Source organism: Protopterus annectens, chromosome 2.part1 (assembly GCF_019279795.1).
Source record: "Protopterus annectens isolate FY-2018-M chromosome 2.part1, PAN1.0, whole genome shotgun sequence".
Lineage (NCBI taxonomy): Eukaryota > Metazoa > Chordata > Ceratodontiformes > Protopteridae > Protopterus > Protopterus annectens.
The window spans coordinates 512,710,035-512,728,481 of NC_056729.1; the positions used below are offsets into that span (position 1 = coordinate 512,710,035).

Genomic DNA, 18,447 nt, shown 5'->3' on the forward strand with positions numbered 1-18,447 from the left:
GGAATGTGTACACCCCTGCTTGTTTATGTACCACGTGACTGTGGTGTTGTCTGTCTATCAGTAGTTGTCCTGGATGAAGGAAGTCCTTGAAGGCTGTTAGAGCATTCTGTACAGCTAGCATCTCTTTCTGGTTCATATGTAGGCGGCATTTGATTTGGGCTCCATTTGCCCTGAATGCATTTCCCTGCCAGATGAGCCCCCCCAAGCACAGTCTGATGAGTCTGTAGTTAGGGTCTGGGCGGCAGGGAGTGGAGTGAATGACAGTCAATTGTTTTGATGGCAGGCTTCTGCCCACCATAGCAACTCTAGTTGCAGGCAAGGTATAATAGGGATCATTGTTTCCAGGCTATGACAATGTTGACTCCATAAACTTTTTAAGTACCACTGAAGCTTCCTCATATGCAGTCTTGCATATGGAAATAGAAGAATGCAGGAGGCCATGAACCCCAAGGCTTGCAGAATTTGCCTTGCAGATAGCAGGGTTTTTGTGGCCACCTGTTTGAAGTAAGTCACCAATTGAATTTGCTTTTCTGGCATAAGCTAAGTCATCTCGGCAGTTGTATTCAAGCTTGCACCCAGGAATGTAATTTTTTGAGAGGGTACCAGTTGTGATTTTTCATTTATGGTGTACCCTAGACAAGTTAGAACCCTTTTTACAAACGCCAATGCTTAAGAATGTCCTTGTTTTCTGCCTGAATTAGACAATCATCCAGGTATGGATATATTTGAATATTTCTTTGCCCGCAAAATGTGATTACTGAAGCCAGGCACTTTGTGAAGACCCTGGGCGCAGTAGATAAGCCAAAGGGCAGTGCAGAGAACTGGTAATGCAAGTAGCCTGCTTTGAAGCGCAGGTATCTTCTGCAAGATTCCCTGATTGCGAAATGCAGGTAAGCCTCTTTTAAGTCTAGAATTACCAACCAGGCATCTTTGCCTAGCATAGGTAGTAACTGTTGAAAAGTCAGCATCTTGAAATTTGGAATGTCCAGAAATGTACTTAGAGTGGATAAGTCCAGAATTGGACGCCATGATTTGTCTTTTCTGGGTACCAGGAAAAGTCTTGAATAGAAACTTTGTCCCTTTTCCTCTGCTGGTACTGGTTGAATAGCCCACATATTCATAAGGGAAAGAACTTGTTTCTGGGCCTCTGCCCACTGATTTGGAGGCAGATCTGGCCATCCGCCTGGGATTGGCAATGTGTGGAAATGAAATCTGTTATCCCTGGGATACTCTATTACAAACCCATTTGTCCTGGATAATCAGTTGCCAGTTTCGTGCATTAAGTGCCTGTTTTCCCTGAAAGGGGCGGCCAAAAGGTAAGTGCTTGGTGATTGCAGAGGAAAGTCATTGAGACTGTTTACCGTATGGAGGTGCCTTGTTGCTTCCAGATTTGGAGGTGGAGGTACCCCATTGTTTTGTTCTAAAAGTTCCTTGTGACAAACCTGGAGCCTTTGAAATGTCTGGATTTGACTTGAGTGGCTCTCAAGAGAAAGTACAGCTTTGTACCTACCATAAATGTAAATGTTAGAGTGTAAACACTGCTGCAGTCATTACACTTGGGTTATCCTTCCGTCAGGTGGTTCCCCAGTCGGCCTGAGTTCCAAAGTCCTTGTCTGGCGTCGGTTGCTGTCGCCTCCTCCCCGACGTCAGTGAGACAGGGGTATACAAGATGCAGCCGACGCCATTTTCTTCAGTTTTTCTTGCCCCAGATGTCAGGTGCCCCCAAATAGGTAGGCAATTCAAATTGCTAGTAAAGTATAGATAAGAAAAGCAAACAACAACTTTCAGGTACCAGCAAATACTCCCCATAGGTAGTGAAGGGTAGAAGACAAAGGTACGTACCAACAAGAAAGACGGGAAGGAGGGAGGGGAACCTGGACTGCAGCAGTGTTTACACTCGAACATCTACATTTATGGTAGGTACAAAACTGTACTATGTTCATCGTGTTACACTGCTGCAGTCATTACACTTGGGTGGAATCCCAAAGCTGAAGGAGGGTGGCTGGTTCTATAAGGCATTAGGGGTGGCTATAAGGCCATGCAGCACAGCAGTGGCGAAGCCAGCTCCGGATTTGGAGTATAAAGGCAAATGGTAATGCTTGGTGAAGGTATGCACAGAACTCCATGTTGCTGCTTCCAAAATATCCTTGATAGGTACTCCTCTGAGGTAGGCAATTGAAGTGGCTGTTGCCCTGGTGGAGTGAGATCTAATGCTGCTAGGTACAGGTTTCCCATGGTGTGTATAGCAGAAACGTATACAATGTCCTATCCATTTTGAAATAGTCTGTTTTGAAATGGCTTTTCCCTGTGCTCCTGCAGCATATGCTACCAATAATTGCTCAGATTTTCTGAAAGCTTTGGTTTTGTCCAAGTAGAAGTGCAACTGCCTGTGAATGTCCAAAGAATGCAGTAGTCTCTCCCCTTTATTCTGTGGTTTTGGATAAAAAGTTGGCAAGTGAATAGTTTGGTTTAGAGCCAAACTTGATACCACCTTTGGCATAAACGTAGGGTTAGTTCTTAAAGACACCCTGTCCTGGTGGAAAATGAGGAAAGGTTCCACTGCCATTAGTGCCTGTAATTCTGAAACTCTTCGTGCTGATGTTATTGCCAGTAGCAGAGCAGTTTTCCGAGAGATATATTTTAATTCTGCTGTGTTAGCTGGCTCAAAAGGAGGTAAAGTTAATTTTTCCAAAACAAAGTTGAGGTCCCAAGTTGGAGTAGGTGCTCTACGGGGCGGTCTTATGTTTTTAGCCCCTCTGAGGTACTGTTTTAGCAAAGGATGAGAGAAAATTGGTGGATCCATGTCGTAATGAGCAGAAATGGCAGAGGCGTGGATCTTGATGGATGAAAAGGAGAGGCCCTTGTCCAGCATCTCAGTTAAATATTGTAGTATCTGAGGAATGTTTGGGACAAGAGGGTCAAGGCTGTGAGCCTGGTTCCAGGCACAGAATCTCTTCCATTTATCCAAATAGGCTTTCCTGGAACTAGGCCTTCTGGCCTCCAGAATGACATCCATAACAGCTTTGGAGAGGGGCATTGCTTGCTTGACAAAGGAATTTTCCATGCAGCTAGGTTTAAGGTCTTTAGCTGGCTGTGAAGTATCAGATTGTTGTGCTGAGTCAGCAGATGTGGGATTTGAGGCAAAATCCAGGATGGTTCTTCTGCTACATTCTTTAAGATTGGGTACAAGTGCCGGCATGGCCAGTCTGGTGCAATAAGGATCATCTTTGGCTCTTCTTGCCTGGCTTTTATGAGTACCTTTGGAAGGAGAGGTAGAGGAGAGAAAGCGTATATTTGTAGGTTTTTCCAGGTGAATGAGAGGGCATCCACTTTCCATGCTTGTGGATGGTAACTCCCTGAGCAGAATTTCTGTAGCTGGCAATTCATTGGGGATGCAAACAGATCTATGTCCGGGCTCCACCACTTCTGTGTTATCATTCTGAATATTTGTGGATTCAATTACCATTCGTGGGGATCCATGATGTTTCTGCTCAAGTCTGCCAGCGTGTTTTTCTCTCCTGGCAGGAATTGTGCTTGCAGATGAACTTGGTAGTCTAGAGCTGTGTTCCACAAGGTCATGGCCTGTCTGCAGAGGGGGTAGGAGTGTGTGCCCGCTTGCTTGTTTATGTATCACATAACTGTGGTGTTGTCTGACTTTAGTAATAGTTGTCCTGGATGCAGCAGGTCCTTGAAAGCTATAAGGGCATTTTGTACAGCTAGCATCTCTTTTTGATTGATGTGAAGATGCCTTTGTTCTGTGGGCCACTCGCCCTGAATACATTTTCCTGCCATGTGTGCTCACCAGGCGTAATCCGATGCATCTGTTGTCAGTGCTTGCCTGGCTGTGGGTTGAGTGAAAGGCTGTCCCTTGTTGAGGTGACAAGCTTGAGCCCACCATCGAAACTCCTGTTGAAGGCAAGGAATTAGTGGTATAACTGTTGCCAAACTTGACAGTGTTGAGACCATACACTCTTAAGGTACCATTGTAGTTTTCTCATATGCAGTCTGGCACATGGAATTAGTAGTATGCAAGATGCCATGTGGCCCAAGGCCTGCAGAATTTTTCTTGCAGGGAGTTGGGTCTTTCTTGCCATCAATTGAAAGTATTGAGTCAGTTGTCCTTGCTTGTCTGGTGTGAGATAAGCCATCTGGGCCGTTGTGTTCAAGCTGGCACCCAGGAATATTATCTCTTGTGAGGGCACTAGTTATGATTTCTTTTCGTTTACTGTGTACCCCAGGCAACTTAACTTTTTTACGAACATCAGATGCTTTAGAAGAACGTCCTTGCCCTCTGCTTGAATCAGGCAGTCGTCCAGACATGGATAAATTTGAATTCCTTTCTGTCTGCAAAATGCAATTACTGGTGCCAGGCACTTTCTGAAGACCCTGGGCGCAGTAGATAAGCCAAAGGGCAGTGCAGAGAATTCATAGTGCATTGAACCAGCTATGAATCTGAGGTATCTTCTGCAGTTTTGTCTGATAGGGACATGCAGGTAATGCCTCCTTGAGGTCCAAGGTCACGAGCCAAGCTTTCTTGCCCAGCATGGGAAGAAGCTGCTGTAGTGTCAACATTTTGAATTCCGGAACATCCAGGTAAGTGTTTAGAGAAGAAAGATCCAGAATGGGCCTCCAGGCTTTGTTCTTTCTGGGAACCAGAAAGAGTCTTGAGTAAAATCCTTGTCCTTGCTCCTGTGGTGGTACCTTCTGAATAGCTCTCATGTCCATGAGTGCTGTAATTTGTTTTTGAGCCTCTGCCCATTGATTTGGTGGCAGATTTGGCATTCCTTTTAATCTTGGCAGAGTGTGAAAGTGGAACCTGTAACCTTGAGATACAATGTTGAGAACCCATTTGTCTTTGGTGATCCAATGCCAATTGTGATAGAAAAGTGCCAGTTTTCCTTCTAAGGGGGCTGTCAAGAGAGAGCTGTTTGGCAGCTGTAGTAGGAAGTCATTGAGGTTGCTTTTTATATGGTTGGGGCCTGTCTTCCCCTTCCTTTTGGCCTGGTGCACCCCATTGTCGAGGCCTGTAAGGACTGTGTGGTTGATCTCTACCTCTTGGACGTCTGTATCTGCCCCTTTGAGGTCTGTCTGTAACTGGAAAGGACCAATTCTTTGTTGGCCAATTTCTGCTAAATCGAGGAGGCTGAACCTGTAAGAAATCCTTCACCGTTTGCATAGATTTTGCCTTATCCTCCATCTTCTTTAATACCTCTTCTGCTTTAACTCCAAATAACTCATCACGCTGCAAAGGTGCATCCAATAATTTTGCTTTAACATGATCTGGTAACGTATGTTCTTTTAACCAAGCATGCCTTCTAATGACAGAGCCTGTAACTGCTGCTCTACAGGAGGCCTCTAAAGAATTAAAACCACATTGCAAAGTATGTTTTCCCACTTGTTCAGCTGCATGCAATAAATCCTGCATTTCTTTAAAATTAAGAGGATCTGAATCTGGAAGCATTCTTTGTTTCAACTGAGACATCAAAAATCGCTGATATTTTAGCATATGAAACTGGCAATTTAAGGCTCTCATTGCTAAAGTTGCAGACATATATACTTTCTTTCCCCATCTGTCTAATGCTCTGGAATCTCTGTCAGAGGGAATTGGGTTTTTTGCTGATGAGGCCTTAATCCCTTTGGGCCCCTGAGAAATAGTTTCAGGGTCAGCAACAGGGCTTTTATACAGAAATTTGTGAGACTCTAATATCTGTCAGGTTTAACGGGCTGGAGGTAAGGAGTCAGAATTTAAGCTGGATTCAGTATACACATCATCCACAATATCTAACACTGGCAGAATAGCAAGGGGTCTGTGTTGAGGTAATAAAAGGAAGTCTCTGAGCCTTTTCTTGGATTCTGAGTAATCCTGGCCTTCCCAATGGAAATGCTCCCTCATGGTATGTAAGGTTCCCCAAAGGAGTAGTCCTCAGGCTGAGAGGCTGATGGAATTGATTCCTCAGCATCAGAATCATCATAAGGGGGTAAAGAATATCCTAGGTCTGAGGATAAATCTGAAGAAATGGACACCTGGTCGGATGAGTCATAGTCTGCATCCTGTCTGGGCCTTTTATCAGGAGGGGGATGGGACCCCCTGATCAGGGAGATAAGGTCTTCGGCCATTTTGAGCATTTGTTTCTTAGGCATGGAGGCCTGTCCTGGAGAATGCTGTATTTGTTTCTTTGTTTTTAAGGGAGGCTTAGACTTAGCAGAGGGTTTAATGCTTAACTGAGTAGGTCTGAAAACACCCTCTGAAGTTGTGGATTGCTCAGCTACTTCGGTTCCCTCTGAAGGGTTAGTTTCGGTAGGCTGAAAAACATGAACGTCTGAAGGCCCAGCCAGCTCCATGCGGGAGTTGGAGGCAGCCTGTGCTTCTGCAGAAGCGGTAGTCAGCGGCTGCGAAGGTGCCTCGCTGAAAACCGGAGAACCGGCAACCGGCCTAGAAGAGGCCTCGTCATCAGTTTTGGGCCTCGGATGCCTGTCCTTGTCTTTGCGCTTTTTATGTATTCCGGTCGTCAGAAGCTCCGACGGCATGGTGTAATTGAATTTTCTGCCAAAATAATGCCAGGCAAAATCAAACCAATGTTTAACAGTGCGCTTGTTAAACCTAGCACAAAACAGACAACCAGTGACGTCGTGGTCTGGGCCTAGGCATGGGATACAATAAGAATGGAAATCCTTATGAAGTATTTGCTTCCCACAAGAAATACAGTTATTAACTTTTACTGACATCGGTCTGAGGCAAGAAAAAGTTTCCCCAACAGGGTACTTAGCTTTGTAGAAGACTTCGGTTCTGGATTCAGAATGAAAATCTCAGGAGTCGGCCGACCGGCACTTGCGAACTGCTTTTGCTTCGGGCACCCCTCGGCAAGAAAGACTGAAGAAAATAGCGTTGGCTGCATCTTATATACCCCTGTCGCACTGACGTCAGGTAGGAGGCAACCGCAACTGACGCTGGACCAAGACTTTGGAACTCAGGCTGACTGGGGAACCGCCTAACAGCAGAATAACCCAAGTGTAATGACTGCAGCAGTGTAACACGATGAACATCTGGAAAGGACCAGTGCTTAGTAAGCCAGTGCCTACTAAATCTGAGTGGCTGCACTTGTAAGAAATCTTTCACAGTTTGCATAGATTTAGCTTCATCTTCCATCTTTTTTAAAACTTCTTCAGCCTTATTACCAAACAGACTGTCCTGTTGTAAAGGAGCATCCAACAATTTTGCGTTAACATGGTCACGCAGATTTTGCTCTTTGAGCCAAGCATGCCTTCTTATCACAGATCCAGTTACAGCAGCCCTGCAAGAGGTCTCTAAAGAATCAAAACCACATTGCAAAGTATGTTTTCCAACTTGTTCAGCTGAATGTAATAAATCCTGCAACTCTATTTTCCACACAGTCAGAGATCAACATAATTTTCTGTTGAAGTACTCACATGACATGCTGTTGATATTTAAGCATATGAAATTGACAGTTTAAAGTCCTGATTCGTAAGATTGCAGACGTGTAAACCTTCTTATCCCATCTATCCAGCGCCCTGGAATCTCTATCAGAAGGGGTAGGATTTTTAGCAGTAGAGGCCTCAACTCCCTTTGGGGCCCTGAGAAATGGTTTCAGGATCAGCAGTAGGGTTTTTGAAAAGGAATTTGTGGGAGTCAGGAACCCTGTAATATCTGTCTGGCTTACTAGGAGCCGGAGGCAGAGAATCAGGAGTTGTACAAGATTCTGAAAAAACATCAACAATGTCTAGAACAGGAGGTATAGCCAAAGGCCTATGCTGAAGAAGAAGAAAATCCAATTCTTTTTTCATATTCAGACTTTCCCAGTGGAAGTGTTCCCTTAAGGTATGTAAAGTTTCTACAAAAGAGAAATCCTCAGGGGGAGAAGCAGAAGGGATGGAATCAAATGCCTCATAGTTCTCCTAAGTAGGTATAGATAAATCCTGTTAAGAAGAAGAATCAGAAGAAATAGAAACCTGATCTGAAGATTCAGTCAGTGCCTTGCCTAGGCCCCGTAGCAGGAGGGGGTTGGCTACCCCTGATCAAGGTAATTAAATCTTCAGCCATTTTGATAATTTGTTTTTTAGGCATTGGGGCCTGCACACATGGCCAAAGCATATTTTTTTTAGACACAGAAGTAGATTTTGCCCTTAGTTTTGAAGATGGCGTCGGTTTAATATACAAATCTTTAGGCCTCAAAACACCCTCAGAAGCTGGTGCCTGGACAGCGGCTCCGGACCCATCTACGGTAGAGACATCTGCGGGTTCAATACTTAAAGCATCTCGCAGCATACCGGACTCTGAATGGGTCTCAGTAGAGGCCTGCGAATCAAAAGTAGTGGGTATCAGGGGCTGCGAAAGCTCCTCACTGAGTACCGGTGAACTAGCGACCGACTTAGAAGCGTAGTCAGTTTTAGGCCTCGACGGTTTGTCTGTCTTTTTCTTTACTTTTTTTAGGTATTCCGGTAGTCTGATTGCTAACAGACGTCACTTCTGGATAGTTAAATCGTGAACCAAAATATTTAGTAGCAAAAATATAAAGACGTTTAATTGTGCGTCAATTAAATCTAGCACAAAACTGACAGCAAGGTACGTTATGATCAGGGCCTAGGCAAGGAATACAGTACAAATGAAAATCCTTATGAGGCATTTGTTTCACACAAGTAATGCAATTATTAACTTTTACTGACATCAGTAATAGCCGACCGGCACTTGCGAACGGCTTCTGCTACGGGCACCGCGTGGCAAGAAAGACTGATGTAATGGTGTCGGCTGCATGTTTTATACCCCTGACGTCATGGAAGAAGGGACAGCAACAGACGCAGAACCCAAGACTTTGTTAATCAGACTGACTGAGGGCAACCTGCCAGCAGATTACCCCAAATGTAATGACTGCAACAGTGAAACATGAAGAACATCAAGTGCGTGTTGTGAAGTAACTGTGTACTCCAAGAAGGCAGTGTATGCCAAAACGTCAGAGAGGAATACATTTTATTCACTGGGTCCTGATCTTTTGTTCTATGTTGTATTTACTACTGAAGACGAAGGTGTCTCTATTTACATTAAAATAAACATACTTCGAGGCTGGTCAGACAGGACAAAGCACTTGAGCTGATCCAGGATTCAAATCACCATAGGTAAAATCCAACAACACTTCCTTGCAAGCTATAGGTACCCCTCTATGACCCAGGAAACCCATACCGTGTATTTAAACTGATCAGAAACACTAACCGTCTAACCCAATACCACATTCATGGGTGACTAATTACCCCACTATTAACTGGGAAACCTATATGACACTAAACATACATGCACAGAGATTCCTGGATTTTGTAAACAGAAACTCCCTTGACCAGATAGTGAATACATCAACCAGGGCTGCAGCCATACTGGTTCTGGTCTTCACTAATTTGTGAGACTGCTGCACACCTCCTACTGTAATGCCCTCCCTAGTAAAGTCTGACCACAAAATGGTCACTTTTGAAGTAAAAATAAACCCCAGACACCCAGCCAAACCTGGATTATTCAAGAACTATTCTAAGGCTAACCTATTGCTATTAAATGAGAACCTGGCAAAATTTCAAGCCCCCATAAACCCTGAGAACATTTCTGCCTATGCAGACTTACTCACAGAAACCCTTCACAAGCATGTTAATAGCTGCATACAGACAAGCTATACTAACCAGAAAGAAGTACAGAACTAACTCAAACAAGCCACCCTAGTGGAATCATAAAATCAATCAGCTGTATAACAGGAGAAAGAGAATCTTGGCAAAAAGGAGGAGGTGCAGCACCCAGCAGGATAAAAGCACTCACAAACTAAAATTTCAGAAGACAGTCTACCAAAGGCAAATTTGGCCTCCCAGACTAAGGACAACCACAAAAAATTCTTTAGTTATATCCACAACCTCAAAGGCAATGCACACAATTGTGTGCACAGCTCATTGTAAATGGAGCCACCTATACTGAGCCATAAGATAAAGCAAACCTTTTGGCTGATAAATTCAGCTCCAACTTCGCCTCTCCCTCCTCCTCAACCTTCCCTTAGGAAAGATAATCAAATACAACTCCCCCTACTATCACTAGGGAACAGATTCTTAATGCTCTAAGACCAAGAACACAGCATCAATGGGCCAAGACATTAACCCAGGATGCCTTCTAAATAGCATGAAACACGACCTATCAGGGCCTCTGGAATTACTATTTAACTGTAGCCTCCAAACAGGCTTTGCGCCTCATGAATGGAGAAAGGCAACAATTATCCCTCTGCACAAAGGTGGGCCATATACAGATCCTGGAAACCACAGACCCATATGTGTCACTAGTCTTATATGTAAACCCATGGAAAGAATCATCATTGAGATGATCAACAGAGATATAATAAACCTCCCGACATGGGACTCTACCCAGTTTGGCTTTGTCAAGGGCAGAGCATGCCTAACTCAACTCGGTGGATTTCTTCGATAAGGTCACCAAAGCAATGGATGAGGGAAACTTCATTCACACCATCTACCGTGACCTGGCCAAGGGATTTGACAATACCCCACTCAAGTATTGTTGACAAACTGAAGAGGTTGGGTACAAACCCGTATGTCACCCAGTGGATAGCCACCTGGCTCACAGACAGGATCCAGGAAGTTAGAATTAGGCAGTCCTTCTCTACAAAGAGGCCAGTCGCAAGTGGAGTCCCTCAGGGATGGGTGCTTTGACAGCTCCTTTTTGGCATATACTTCTCAGAAATCAAGGCCAATGTCAGTGGTCTCTGGCTGACTAAATTTGCAAAGGATTGTAAATTAGGAGCCGTCAATGAATCTCACACCGATACAAATGTTCTCCAGGAAGGGTTGACATAGAAACAACTGGTGTCAGAGCCATGGACTAAAACTAAAATGCCAAGAAATGCATAATAGTATCCCTTGGGAAGTCATCCATCCCTGATAACTATATTCTACAACAGACCCATTAGAGGTGACCCAAGTAGTCAGGGACTTAGGACACCCACAGATAATAATCTAGTCTTTGATTATCATGCGTCTACAGTGGTGAGGAAATCATTCTATGTTGCGCAACTTATAAACAAAGGTATGGCATATCCAAGTCCAAGAAAGTCATTGTTCCACTGTATTCTGCATTTATCAGACCTATCATTGAGTACAATGCCCCCTTTGGTATGTACCTAACCAGGCATGTCCAACAACTGGAATGTCCACAGAGGCTCCTCACTAAAAGAATACAGGGCGTAAGTAATATGCCCTATGCAGACTGTCTCAAGGCCCTATCCCTGTATTCTGCCTCCTACAGGCTTTTGAGGGGAGATCTATGCCAGACCCCACTCCGATGGACCTCCTGCATATTCACAAAACAAATAGCTCCAGAATTACCCATTCTAAAGACTTAAACCTTGCCTGTGATACAAATAGGATCTGCTGAAGAGATGGGTATGCTTCTCAAAGACTACCCCATCTATGGAACAGGCTCCCCATCCATGTGAAGCACAATTCCTCCCTAACCCAATTCAAGTGCAAATTGGACAATTGGATGAGAAATTGGAAATTCATCCACTTTTTCATCTATGTCTCTAATGGACAGAGGCAACCTGTAAATGGTTCATCTCCCAGGCTCATGCTTAACAGTTATCAAGGGGATCCGAACTTGTTGGAGATTTGGGACGCATGCCTAGGCTTGAAAAGGCCCTTGTGGTCATTAGCCTAGTAAACACCTATGAACCTATATGGGAACCAGACTGGAGATACAAGAGGGTTGGATCTGTCCATCCTGTCAGAGTAGAGAATACTCTCCACTACATTGAAGGCATATAGCTCTATCGGCTGTGAGAAGGCAGGCTTCTGGACCGCTGTCTCCTCCTGCCCCAAAAGCAATCTCCCTGAGAAGGCAGAGCAGAGCTATCCAATGTCATAGCTCAAAGGGGCAGAGACTGCTCAGAAAACCTCGAAGACTCGAATGTCTCAGACCAGACAAGGCAGCTTCGGCTCAGGATGTCATATGGATCTGGAGATGACGGTGCCAGTACACTCAGACAAAGCTTTGACCAAAGATAAAGGTGTCTTCTGATTAGAACAGGACAGACCCAGAAGGTTTGAATCCAAGGACTCAAACAACTTTACGGATCAAAGAAGGAGCAAGTAGTTGTGGTGTGGCAGATGGATGGGCTTCCTGATCCAAGGTGGTAGGAGCCAGAAGAACATCCACCTGTATCTGCGTCAAGAGGAACCTCATCATTCTGTCCACATCTTCCTGTCAAACTCCTGGAAAAATGAGATTAGGTAAGGGACGATGACCTGAACGACATCTTTCCAAAAAGGAGGGAACACTGGAAGGTACTGGATCCAAAGTTAGTGAATATTTTGTCCTAGGTAGGATCTACGGGATCCGAAGAACTTGGCACAGTGATTTTTCTGCCAGATCCTAAGAACTTGGATCTGTTTTATTCGTCTAATCCGAAGAACACTGGATCTGAAATTGTTTCAGATTCGGTCTTGGCTTTTCTCTGGTGACTCCAAAGATGGAGTTAGGAAGTAGGGGGTTTCAGACTTGCTCAGAGGCTCTTAAGGGTTTGTTTTGGGGGACTGAGCCCCAGAAATAGCTTCTCCAAAGGGTGACAGATGCAATCCCTTTAATATTAATTTATTCTTCCCATCGGCTACTTCTCCAAGATTGAAATTTTTACAAACAAGCCTCTTGGACATGTGGACCCAAGCAGTAAACACACAACACATAGGCATCTGAAAGTGGCAATTTATGCCTACACTTTTTAAAATCGAAGGTCTTTTTCAGACAAAGGCAAGAAGAAAGAAGACAGAAAGAAAAATTAAACTTTTGAGAGAATAAAATAAAAAAGGGAAATAACCAGTAATTGTAATGAAGACTACACTAGAGTGGAACAATAGCAGAAAACAAGGAAAGACAACTACTGATGGTAGACAAATGTTACATAGTGTAAAAAGAGTAAAGGAGTAATAAAAAGGGAAATAGAAAAACTCGAGAGCCGAGGTTGACCATGTCTTTTCATGAAAAAAGGCAAACGAGATCAGAGCTATGTTGCCTGTTGGTGCATTATGGGTAATGGAGGAGCTCAGGAGCTTCGTGGTGGCCAAGAGCTTTAGTAATGGCAGAGTCAGATCAGAGCCAGTCCAGTCAGTTGAGGGTAGAATGAAAATTGACATCAGATCACTGGTTAAACTGCTGGCACTGTAAACTCTCAGGAAGAAAACTGCAAGCAGTTTCAGTGGATAGAAAAATTTCCAGTTAATATACAAGATACGGGCTTCTTTAAGGAAGATACTTTTATAACAGAACACAACCAGCACAGCACAACAGTTGCACTTCTCAGATGGGTAGGAAAAACTGGAAAAATTATTTGAAGATGCAGCTGTCATTTCTATTAGCACATACAGACACAATGCTGCCTTTCAGTGTATCCAAATCCTCAAAATGTTTAACCCTCTGGCTCCCAAGATTTCTTCTAATATTCAAAAAATGTTAAACAAAGACAATATAAGGAACAGCTTTACACAAAAACATTCAACATGGCCTTACCAAAGTCTAGGTTTCATCAGTAGCCCCGATGCTGGAGTTGTTGGTGAGGGGTGAAAATGATGAAATGTGTCCTAAAGCATGTTCCCATGGTACAATCCCCAGGAGACACTAGTCCTCAAGCGAGTACTGACTAAAGGAATGAGGTAGGGCATCTTGAGGATATACATAACTCACCATCTCTGAAAGACTGCAAGATAAACAATGTGACGCATTACTATGCATGAGCTGAAGGGGTTAAGTATAAAACCCATTGTCTCAGAGAAAGATAACTGTTATTTCTCTGCAGCTCATTCCTACAACAGATGAAGGGGCTCATAGGGCACTCACCCCGCAGGGAAGTGAACAAGTCAGCTGATAAAGGGGGAGACAAGCTTGATGGTCAATAGGGCAGGTGAAAAAAAGAAAACGTATTATTAAACTAATTTTGCCTTCTAGTAGTGGCATTGTATTGGGAAACACTGCAAATTCAAATTAAATTCAGAACAGCTGCTATGGCAGATTAAGTACACTCTATTCTGTTTCATCACTTACCCATCATTTGAGTTATGGTGCCTTCATACTCTGCAACAATTTTTCTGTACATAAGAAAATGTGCATAAAATTAATACAACAGAAATGTCACAACATGCTTCAATATTAATAATGTAGAAAATGCAACAAGAATCTAATCTTACTTTTCATATGAATGCATCTGCAAAGATGAAAAACGTGGTTAGCTTTTACAGATTGTGTACTCAACCTACCACTCACCAACCACTTCTACCAAGGGGCACTGGAAAGTAAAATGACTGCACTAAAAAAAAACGGCATAAGTAAGGCGCAAGCACAAAGGTTATGTACTTATCAAAACAATCTTCGTTCTTCCTCAACAAGTGGGCTCCAATCTGAAACGTCTGATCTGACACGGACATTGCTAAAGCTCACAGCCATCAATTCTCTCGAGCTACTCGCTTAGCCACAATGCATCAAATTACCTCAGATTTTGTTTACTGCTGCATTAGAGTAGGAAGATTAACAGTCACAGAAAAGCCATATCCAGAAGTCATATACAAAAATAAGTATATCAAGACCCTGTAAATATGCGTTCCTCCAGAAGCCATAGGATGCGGGTTGATGGGAAAGGAGCTGAGGAAGAATGAAGATAGAGAATACAGATTGAATCCTATGGTAGTACACAACTTCTTTATCTGATGTTGTCAATCTTCATTCTATCCTCAAGTGGCACAGCATCCCTAGCTACATGTGTGCAGGGTGGACTCAAGGAAGGATATCCCAGAGTACCATAGAGCCAAATGATGCCATACCTCTGGAGATGAGATTCAACTTGTAATGAGTGACAAAGGTATGGGAGTAGCCCAAGTTGCTGCTACACATGTATCATCCATGGACATTCTTGATTTAAAAACTGCGGAAGTAGCCATGGATCTAGTGGAGTGCACTTTCAAGGGATGTGCAAGAGAAATGCCCAATTTAGTATAGACAAAGGAAATGCAATTTGTCAACCACTTTGATAAAAAGAAGTTGTATCTTACCATAACATCCCATCTGTGTTGTAGAGCTTTATTCATTCATTACTGATAGGACTTCAGTTCTGTCCTCGGAACCAACACGGCCGTTTCCAAGCTTGAGCCAGCCAAAAACTCTCAGCTAAGACCTACCCATAAGGCTCCTCTTGGTCGCTTCAGATCAAGTTTGCCTGCCCTCATATTAGAGATAATAAAGGAGACAGTAAGAGGATCTGTCTGAACAAATACCGTAACCAGGAGATCCAAAAGTCCACCAGGAGTCCAGACAGGGGGAAGGAGGCCAGGAAGTAATGAAAAAAGATCTACAACACAGATGGAACGCTATAGTAAGACATAACTTCTTTGTTGTAAATAGTTATTCATTCCCTACTGATAGGACCGAGTCCCCAGCTACTTGAGTCCTGGGTGGCCATAAGGAAGGATATTCCTGAGCACCATAGAACCAAAAGATACTTGTCCCCTGGAGGCCAAATCCAATTTATAATGAGTGATAAAGGTATGAGGTCTTGCTCAAGTAGCTGCTCCACAGACATCATCCATAGAGGCTCTGGAATGAAAAGCCACAGAAGTGGCCATCGATCTAGTGGAATGAGCCTTTACTCTGGAAGGTAAAGACAGTTTCTTCTGATGGTAGATGAAAGCAATGACGTTTCTAAGCCAGGAAGAGAGTCACTTTGGAGACAGGTTTACCCAATCTGGGTCCCACAAAGCCAACAAAACATTGATCCGTTTTTCTGAAAAATTTAGTTCTGTCAAAGTAAAAACGAAGTTGCCTATGAAAAACAAGGGTATGCAAAAGATACTCCCCTCTATTTGAATGTTGAGGAAAGAAAACTGGCAGGTCAATAGACTGTTTAACTGAAAATCCAGAAATGATTGGTTAATTGAAAATCCAGAAATGACCTTGGGCAAGAAGTATGGGTCAGTACGTAGGGACACACTATCCCTGTGGAAAATCAAGTAAGGTCTCTTGACACTCAAGGCCTGCAACTCGGATACTCTTCTCGCTGAGGTAGGACCTACTAGAAGTAGAGTCTACCAAGACAAAAATTTTATATCACATGAATTAGAGGGTTCGAAAGGAGGGCTTTTTAATGACTGAAGCACCAAAGTCCCGTGGCTCTATGAGGGGCTTGACAGGAGGTTTAACACAGAATACTCCTTTCAAGAAAGTTTTGCACAGACGGTGTGACATAACAGAATAATTATTGAATCCATTGTGAAAATTTGCGATAGCTGCTAAATGTACAGTAATTGTCTATGCTGAAGTTCCTACATGTAGAAGAGTAGTAAGGTACTGTAGGATCTTCTGAATAGGCATAGAGAAAGGGTCTATGTCATGATCTTTGGCCCATGTAGAGAACCTAGCCCACTTACTAGAATAAATTTTCCAGGTGGAAGGTTTATGTGAAGCCAAAAGAATCTCATGGACAGGAGATGAAATATCAGGTAGCCTGGAAATCATCGGAAGTGGAGAAACCAAGCTGTGAGCTTGAGGCTGTGGAGATTGAGGTGAAATCAGTCCCTGAGGGTGAGACAGCAGACCTTGGTATTGATCCAAAATCCATGGGCTGTGAATCAGATGAGGCCATTAGAAAGGAAACCAGACTTGACGGGGCCAATAAGGATCACTTTGCTTCTCAACCTTTGAGCTTCATGGAAGAATTTCGGGATGAGGGGAAATGGGGAAAAAGCATACACAGCAGACACAGGGGCCAGTCGTGTGTCAGAGCATCCCTCGGTGACTCCCCCCTGAGGGGGGGGGGGGGTCAAGGCAAAGTAGCTTCTACATTTGTTGTTTAAAGGGGAAGCAAACAGGTCACAGCAAGGCCTGCCCAAACGGCGGAAGATCTGATTCGCTATTACAGGACTGGGAGACCACTCGTTAGGCATCAGGATGTTCATGCTCAAATTCTCTGCAATAAGACTGGAACTCCCGGGAATGTGCGTTGCTATAAGAAAGTAGTTGGAAGCTACCACCCACTGCCAAATTCTCATGGCTTCTTGACACAGGGGGAAAGACCTGGTTCTGTCTTGTTTGTTTATATACCAGAAGACTGACATGTTGTCCGACTGCATTGCAATTCCTGGAAGGGAGGGATGTATGGAACGCTTGCAACGCTAAGAGAACTGCCCTCAAATCCAGGACATTTAAGTGCAAATTGGCCTCCATGGGGACAATGTGCCTTGGACTGTCTTTCCCTCAAAATACCCCCCCCCCAACCCTAGCAGGGAAGCGTCCATGGTCACTGTGGCCTAGGCAGGGGAAAGCAGAACCGTTGACACCAAAGATTTGATTCTGGCTTCATCCACTAAAGCATTTCTTTCTTGCAAAGATTTGTAAGGCTTATCAAGTGGTCGAGAGGATGGATTAAGATAGACCATTGTGATGAAAGGAGCCACTGTACTAGTCTCATGTGCAACCTTGCCAGTGGAACTAAGAGGTTGCTGCCGCAGACCCCAGACATTGAAGTACAAGGCGTGCTGGTACAAAAGTTGTCTGAGTACTTGAACCTGGCTTCTTGTTTTTGAGAGCCTGTGAGGAGGAAGGGAAACTTGACAGGATGTTGCGTTGAAGATCTCTCCAGTAAATTCCAGAGTTTTTGTTGGGGACATTTGAGATTTTTCCTTGTTGATCATAATCCCTAAGCGAAGAACAAGGCCTTGAGTGTAAGAGATGCTGTGGATGAGAAGATTCCTAGTCGTGGCGGTAAGGAGCCAATCATGTAGATATGGAAACACCTGGAATCCTTGTTGTCGAAGATGACCTACTACAACTGCCATACATTTGGTGAACACTTGGGGGGGGGGGGCTGTTGAGAGACCGAATGGCAGTACCCTGAACTGGTAGTGATGGGCTCCCAGCCGGAAGCAGCAAAATCTCCGGGAGCGCTGGTCCATCTTATGTAGTAATACACATCCTGAAGATCTATAGAGCACATCCAGTTGTCCTTCCATAGAAAGGGGAGGATAGACTGTACCATGACCATCCGGAATTTTTGAGGTTTTATAAATTTGTTCAGTGGGCTGAGACCCAGGATTGGTCTCCAGTCCCCTGTCCTTTTTGGCACTAAAAAGAACCTAGAGTAAAAACCGGATCCTCTCTGGTCTGGTGGGACTGGCTGGATGACTCTTTCTTAGCAGCTTTTCGATTTCTAAGGCTGCTACCTCCCACTGATTGAGTGGATCAGGAATTTGTTTGACGGGTCTGGGAGTAAGATCGAATGGGATATGGTAGCCTCTAGATATTATTCTCTGCACCCATGCATCAGTAGTGATAAGTTGCCAGGCTTGTAGGTGCTGAGAAAAACGACCCCCTGACTGCTTCCAGAGGAAATCAATCGGGACACTGATCAGAAGCACTGGTAGGGT

The 18,447-nt window shown here is 44.0% G+C and overlaps 1 protein-coding gene across 1 annotated transcript in view; it reads right to left on the bottom strand.

Annotated features, from left to right (window-relative positions):
• TACC3 (transforming acidic coiled-coil containing protein 3) overlaps window positions 1-18,447 on the bottom strand; it is a 1,197,606-nt gene that overhangs the window by 343,311 nt on the left and 835,848 nt on the right. The window contains exon 10 of the mRNA XM_044063460.1: window positions 14,081-14,124. Within this exon, the coding sequence (XP_043919395.1) occupies window positions 14,081-14,124 (44 nt within the window). The remainder of the gene's footprint in view (window positions 1-14,080; window positions 14,125-18,447) is intronic.